Raw genomic sequence first — 7,984 nt, forward strand, 5'->3', positions numbered from 1 at the left:
ACTCGTAGGTTATCCGAAACCTAAGTTCTAATACCAAAATTTGTGATGCCCCAAAATAAGGGGTAAAAAAAAAGATTCAAACGAATAAAAAAATCACACTAGACGACAAAATAAAATTCCCCGTCAGACTTCATTTAAAAAGTCAACAGAATATACACCCATGGGTTTTAAACACGTAAACAATTAAAACTTAACAGCCAGTCAACAAATCATCAAAGTTTAGTGTAGCACAATTAATATATAAAATGAAAAATATCATCGACTCATCTCAGTCAAAGTGTTACAGTCAAGGAAAAGAATACCTTACTAAAAAGTGTATCTCCACGTCATTTGTTGCGACACCACAATATTTCTACAATTAGATCTTTTATCTTAAAAAAAAAACCTGAAGTGGAAAAATTAGAAGAAAAAAAGATGAGCTTCAACATGCTTAGCAGGAGAACCATTATCCAACCTAAGGTTTTGCTCATTTTAGTATACATCGTACAATATTATTTATCAAAAACATAATTACCAACTTTACGTTATTAACTTATTATTAACAACAATTTATAAAACTCAAGTTATAAACCATTACGAAATCTATGGCATGAAGCCAAGAATAGCTACTTCGGACCATAAGGTGACAGGTGGGGACTCACATCACTTGCAATCGATGACAGACCCAAAGTAACTGGGCGAGGTGGGTCCGACGACTAGTAAACCCAAGTCTCGCCCTCGCAAACCCGCTGCTCAGCCAAGGTAAGCGGAATTCGCCATCGCTCCCTCCAATAAACTTTTTTGGACAATAATGTCTCCGGACGGAAGCACATCGCCCGACAACGAATACTTTGATTCCAGTTTAATTTATATAATCATACTATGTTATAATTATTCAAAAACTCCATCCCGTCGACAAATTGGAACGGGCCTATTTGGTTTAATGTTTCACCTAATCATCTACTCTAGTACTAACTATTTTTAATTAAAGAAAACTCTCATAAAGAAAGAGTAATAGAGCCCCTACCTTTTTGGATCTCAAACAGGACTCAACAGATCTCATATAACACCATTTCGACGTGCGTATAATCGACCGGTTGTATTGAATTTGAAATTTGTTGTGAATTTGGTTGAACGAAAAGCATGGTTGCATTCTTAATGACGAAGTAACTCTGGGATAGTCTCAGCTTGAAATTATGACACCGAATTTTCGGTGACCGCGGTGGTTCGGCGGCGGTCCGACGATAAAGGCATTTTTCGATGATCAGGAAAATTAGCCATTACTCCCACCTACACTTTTTCACCTTCTAAATACCATGACGAAGTCAATTTCATCAAAATTACAACACATCAATATAGATCTAGGCCTTTTATTTTCATAACGTACTTCAAGCAAAACGGAGCATCTCCGACCACCGATCGGAGAAATTACATGAGGGCTTTAGTTACCCATACCATGAACTTCATTTTTATGCCGGCACTCTTTTGCGACGAACTTCCACGGCAATGAATCGAATTTTTTAGCAAACATAATGGGTATTTTCTTGAACCTCTCTTCGACACGAGTTCATAACACTTAGAATTACCCAATTCGGAGCTTAAACAATGGAGATATGGTCGATTGAAGTTTTGAGTGTAAAAAGAAACAAAATTTGAAAGAGATGGAGAGAGAGACAGAAGTGATAAGCGAATAAGGGAAAAGAGAGAGAGAGAGAGAGAGAGAGAGAGAGAGAGAGAGAGAGAGAGAGAGAGAAGAGTTACGGGGTTACTACAGAGTGAATAAGGAAATTTAAATAAAAAACCACCTCATCAAGTCAAATGGTCTAATTTGACCAAAATATTTGTGAGAGATCGATGTAATTTTCATGGGTTTGTAAAAAATGATACCCATGTTATCCTTAAGCGCCGATCTAACCTCGTTCGAGAGACACATGGGCTGAACGAGATGGTTGATTTGTCTCTGTTGATGACTTGCCCCGAAGCCGCTTCGGAAAGACCTAGGATATCCATAATGACTTGACAATTCTGTTCCGAAGCCTTACAAAATAGAAGGTTGTTGTCTGCGAAGAAGAGATGATTCACTAAAGGGCTATACCGATTGCAACCAGCACGGGATAGAATTCTCACCCTTTCCACCTCAACCAACATCCAAGAGAATCCCTCCGCGCAAAGAAGAAACAATTACGGCAAGAGCGAGAATCCCTCCACCCTTTTAAGTCATTTTAGGAGTAGACGTATTTACCACTAACTACGGTTTATAATTGTCTTCTAACCGATTAGTTTAAAAGGACTGTTTTGTCAATTTTTTTAACGAATTAAAATCACTGGTCACTGCAAAATCTACCACGTTAGTTAGGGTAAAACGTAAGAGCAAAAATAATTAAAAGTTACTATTACTAAGTTAGAGAAAAAGCAAAGGGTGGTGAAAACTAAAAACAGATTAGCCAAAAGATTAAAAAAAAAAAAATAAGGATATCACTTCCTCATTTAAAAAAATGACATTCCGGTCATCTGCGTTGCAAAGCAATTGCAAAGAAGAGAGTTTGTTCTCTATGGTCCCCTAAGCTGTGTCTCACTCTCGCACACACTTGATTTCTGTTAACTTCACTCTTTCTTTATACTCTTCTCTGCGTAGCTATCAAGCGAGAACCCAAAGTCCCAAACATCCTTCGATACACATATACGTATATTTTCCAAGCTAACGATGATTGAACCCAAGACCAAATACGATCGACAACTCAGGTGATTCCTCTTTACTTCTCTCTTTTTTTTTTTTTTTCAATTAAATCAGAAAGGTAGAAACGGAGCGGTGCCTGATTTTTTGAGCTACAGAGATTCGTATCACGCCTGCGAAGATTTCGTTCCTCTGATTTCGTTGTAGATTAGGTTTACGAATTGGTTAGCTTATTTCTAAGGCAATTTGTGTTTAGAATAGTATGCTTTGTGCAAGTATAGCTAGATTGTGTAAAAGATTTTGATATTTGAAGTGGTTTAGTCACATATCGTCATCTCGTTGTTTACTTCAAATCCACTGAATGAAACGATTCACAAGAACCTGTTCGGGTCGAAATAACGGAGTAGATTATGTGAAAGTTACAACCTTATTTACTTGTGCTGAAGATCGTTACGATATCTTTTCGGGTTAAATGTTAGTTTTGGTGTTCTCGTAAGAATTTTTTTTTTTTTTTTTTGCAGAATATGGGGCGAGCAGGGTCAAGCGGCTCTGGAGAAAGCAAGCATATGTCTACTCAATTGCGGGCCCACCGGTTCGGAGACGCTGAAGAATCTCGTCCTCGGTGGGGTCGGAAGCATCACCGTAGTTGACGGGTCCAAAGTCGTGGAAGGCGATCTCGGAAATAACTTTATGGGTATGTCTCTCTCGCTTCTCTTCTTGTGTTTTGTTTCGTCGATTTTTTGATGGTTTTATTTTATTTATTTATTTTTAATGTCAACGAATAATTCCCACTAGTTTCATAACTATGATAATAACAATTATGTGAAATAAAAATCGTCATATGTTCTGGAAAATATTAAGAGAGTACAGTTGCTACGACAAGATACAGATTTTCTCTCAATTTGCAACTAATAATGTACATTCTAGAGCCACAAGGGTCAAAGTATTGTCATTGATAGAGAGAGCCTCCGAGTAGTAGAATCAAGAGCTTTTAACAATTATATGTATATATATATATATATATATATATATAATATATATATATATATAATATATATATATATATATATATTATTGTGTATTGTTAGTGGATGAGTCGAGCGTTGGGAAATCCAAGGCAAAGTGTGTTTGCGCGTTTCTTCAAGAGTTGAACGATGCTGTTAAGGCCAAATTTATCGAAGAGTCTCCGGAGGCGCTGATCGAGAGAAAGCCTTCGTTTTTCTCTAGTTTCACCTTGGTTGTGGCAACTCAGGTACATACGGTGGTGATTAAAGAAACCCGTATTTTTTTTTTTTCTCCATTTAAAAATTATTCTCGTGGCTTGAAGTTTAAGAAATTACTGAATCGGGGGGATTTTAACTGTACAAATCAGCTGGTGGAAAACTCGATGATAAAGCTGGATAGAATCTGCAGAGCGGCCAATGTGATGGTGGTTTTTGCTCGCTCATACGGCCTCACTGGATTAGTACGCATAAGTGTAAAGGTAATCTTATAGTTTTGATTTCGGTTGTTTATAACTGTTTTTGTCTTAATTTAGATGATTCAGGACCGAGGTTAAAATGAGCGAACTTTTTCAATCTGTTAGTACTTATTATATGAATACACACGTGTTTGACAGGAACATACTATTATTGAATCAAAGCCCGATCATTTTCTAGATGATCTCCGGCTAAATAACCCCTGGCCTGAGCTCAAGAGGTATGAACTGTGTCTTTGCTTGCTTGCTAGATAATATATTATAGAAAAAATATATAAAATAGCAATTCAAAACAATTTATTTGCAAAATAGCTAGGGTTTTAAGTTTTTATCAAAATAGCCGAAGTTTGACACTGTCAACAATTCTTTTGATACGTATATAATAAATTTTCACATATAAACCTGATTTTTTTTTGGGCTATTTTGCTAATTTTAAACAAGCTTTTAGGCTATTTTGCTAATTTTAAACAAGCTTTTAGGCTATTTTGCTAATTGTAGAGACAAACCTAAGCGATTTAGCGAATTCATTAGTTGGCTATTTAGCTAGAACACCATTATATTGCATATATATAAATTATGTTTATCTTATTATGGACAGCTTTGCTGAAACAATTGATGTGGATGTTGCGGATCCTGTTACCCACAAGCACATTCCGTACGTTGTCATTCTTGTCAAGAAGGCCCAAGAGTGGACCAAAAGTCACGATGGTACTCTTCCTTCAACCAGAGAAGAGAAAAAAGAATTCAAGGTTTACCCAGTTGCTCTATAAAAGCTTTCTGTTTTTAGGTTTCACTAATCCATTTAAGCTGGAAATGTATTCTCAGGAGCTTCTTAAAGCAAGGATGATCGCTGCAGATGAAGATAATTACAAGGAAGCTATCGATGCCTCTTTCAAAGTCTTTGCTCCACGGGGAATTAGTATGTCTATATATATATATGTATGTTTATATATATATATATATATATATATATATATATATATATACATGTTCGTGGCTTATCACAATTTCAGTTTTGAACTCAAACTTGTTTTTGTTTATGGTTAGATTAGAATGAATGAAAAGGGAAAGTCATCACGCTTGTCATTTATATATTTTTCCATTTTGTGATCTGAATTATTTATATTTCAGCATAACTAAAATCTCTCCAATGCATCTCAGGTTCCGATTTGCAACAGATCATCAATGATACTTCTGCTGAAATCGATGTGAATTCATCAGATTTTTGGATAATGGTTGCAGCTTTGAAGGTTCGTTGAACCGAAATTCCTCATATCCTATCGGTTACTCTTGTGCTGGAGACAGTATTTGCATCACAGCTATTTCCTTTTCTGTGGAGCCATTTTTGAAACTTCCATTCTTCTCCAATGCTTCATGCATAAAGTAATAATAATTATTATTTATCTTTTTGGGATAATTTGAAGTACTTAGAATTGATTTGTCTCCATTTGCAGGAATTCATTAAAAGTGAAGGCGGCGGTGAAGCACCTTTGGAGGGGTCAATCCCAGATATGACGTCGTCGACCGAGTCAGTACCCAAGTCTCAAATTCTATTTACAATCATATTCATCCTGTTTATTTTATTTTATTTATGTTTGACACGAGAGAGTGAATTTTCTGATACAATTGCTGAATCGAATATGTTCTAGGCATTATGTGAACTTGCAGAATATCTACATGGCAAAGGCTGAAGCTGATTATCACGCCATTGAGCAACGGGTTAAGGCTATTCTGAAGAAAATCGGTAGAGATCCAAGTAGTATCTCAAAATCAACAATGAAAAGCTTTTGCAAGAATGCTAGGAAACTTAGAGTAAGCGATCACTTTCCAATGTAGATACACACACACACACGGACACATATATGTATATATGTATGTATGTATGTATGTATGTATGTATGTATGTATATCATGCATATAGAATGGTGAAGGGTGATTAATGATATTTTTCTTGTAGGTTTGTAGATACCGTTTACTTGAGGAGGAAGTCAATACACCGATGCTGTCAGAATTGCAGAAGTACATAACAGATGAAGATTACAGGTACTCTTGAGCTGATTTCTGAAGAGGAAGATAAAAAAAGGGGGTTATTGCATTTTTAGGGAATATACATACATAGCTACAAAGGTTCATATTTTTTTTCTTACTCTTCTCATTTAAGCTTTCTAACAGCGTGGCTGTAGGATTCTACATTCTGCTAAGAGCCGTTGATAGGTTCGCTGCAAATTACAACAGCTTTCCCGGAGAATTCGATGGGTATATTCTCATCACCCTTTTTCAATGCCTGTGTCGTAAATAATTCACATTAAATGCTCAGTGGTTAAAAACACAAAAAAAAAAAAAAAAACTCGTGCGTAGTGCCATGGATGAAGACATATCTCGACTAAAGACCACGGCGATGGGACTACTCGGCGACTTGGGCTGTAACGGAACGACTTTGACCGAAGACCTTATCAATGAGATGTGCCGTTTTGGTGCTTCCGAGCTTCATTCTGTTGCTGCTTTCATTGGCGGAATCGCATCACAAGAAGTTATTAAGGTCTCTCTCTCTCTCTCTCTCTCAACCTTTTACTTTGTTCCATTATTAAACAAAGCTCGACACGATTTTTCACCACAGCTCATAACGAGACAGTTTGTACCAATGTCCGGGACTTTCATCTTCAACGGCATCGATCACAAGTCCCAATTGTTACTTCTCTAGTGAGCTCTATTTACTTATTTTGGTTCAAGATCAGGAAGCGTTTAGGGGTGATAGACCAAGAACAGTATCGAATCAATTAGTGAATTGTGCAACTTTGGAAAAATGATACATTTGTCTATGTTGCCTTTTCACTACAAGTCAATGAACAGCGTTTAATGCAGATGAAAGTACCAGCACATGCTGATTGACTATGTACCAGACAATTTTGGTGTGTGTAATGCTTCCATATTATGAATTCTAAGTTCTAATAGCTCAAGTATGTTTGACAGAATTGAGAGCTCTGATATTATTTACATCGGCAAGAAAATTCTACGGTTCAAATCAAGTGCAAAAAAACCCTGTAGAGCAAATTCAGAATCATGAATACAATTTCTTAGGCTGGAACGAAACCAAGCTCTTCACGTATGGACTGCAACAAAGCATATCACAGCCTCGCTTCATAGGGACGTAAACGCAGCAGAAATTACTGGTACACTGTTAGAAACTGACTTTCTGATTGTGTCTTGTGTCGAAAACAAGCTCGTCTTTGTTCATCCGGGAAAGAGAATCTCGAGAAGAGATTGAGCGGCTGTGAGTCCCTCCAAGAGTGGCCGAAACCCCCGTAGTAGAAAGCCATCCTGCAAACCTTGACGGTCGATAATAACCGAAGGGTTTCACTGAAAACTGCACGTCACAAAAAAAATCCAGCACAAAATGATGTGAAAATCTCTTTGGCGATGTTGTAGAGGACCGTCCACGAGTCTATTGATATGTGTGATTCTCAACCGTCTTTTGCCTCGATATCTCCGTCTCTGAATTGCTCCCCGTACAAAAATGTGGGCCGCCAAGACGGGCTTCGATAGAATCCCAACGACCCTGAACCGTTGACCACATAGATCGCTATCGAATCCAGAGGGCACGACATGGGTCCGCTTCAAGCCCCGGTGACAGTTTCGGGAAGAACGGCTTGAAATCATGGAGCGCGAGGTTGAAAATGTTAATGTCGAAGACGCGTAGCAGAGGACGCCGTTGCAGTGGTGGACCTCGAGAGGGCTCGTGAGCCGTTGGTTCGAGTTGCACTGAAGGTTGACGTGTGTTGTCATGAAACCAGTAAATTCTTGTAATTTTTTTGGTCGAGAGCAAAGCGACCACCGCTGGGGCGCTGATCAGCTCG

The 7,984-nt window shown here is 37.7% G+C and overlaps 1 protein-coding gene across 2 annotated transcripts; it reads left to right on the forward strand.

Annotated features, from left to right (window-relative positions):
- The first annotated feature begins 2,448 nt into the window (after positions 1–2,448).
- On the forward strand, positions 2,449–7,102 carry LOC149407611 (NEDD8-activating enzyme E1 regulatory subunit AXR1-like). 2 transcript variants are annotated; one of them, XM_089614567.1, is made up of 14 exons: positions 2,449–2,721; positions 3,175–3,347; positions 3,742–3,905; positions 4,026–4,136; positions 4,272–4,351; positions 4,729–4,879; positions 4,956–5,067; positions 5,292–5,380; positions 5,585–5,658; positions 5,780–5,942; positions 6,088–6,173; positions 6,303–6,386; positions 6,489–6,669; positions 6,748–7,102. In XM_089614567.1, exons 1-14 carry the CDS (start codon positions 2,684–2,686, stop codon positions 6,829–6,831), a joined length of 1,590 nt encoding a protein of 529 aa, XP_089470693.1. In that variant the 5' UTR covers positions 2,449–2,683; the 3' UTR covers positions 6,832–7,102. The 2 variants fall into 2 exon arrangements, with proteins under 2 accessions (XP_089470693.1, XP_089470695.1); XM_089614569.1 differs by having other exon boundaries at positions 2,450–2,721; positions 4,956–5,049.
- Positions 7,103–7,984: the final 882 nt, after the last annotated feature.

Source organism: Urtica dioica, chromosome 1 (assembly GCF_054948205.1).
Source record: "Urtica dioica subsp. dioica isolate 48M chromosome 1, U.dioica_male_clone48M_v1_H2, whole genome shotgun sequence".
In the NCBI taxonomy this organism is placed as follows: Eukaryota; Viridiplantae; Streptophyta; class Magnoliopsida; order Rosales; family Urticaceae; genus Urtica; species Urtica dioica.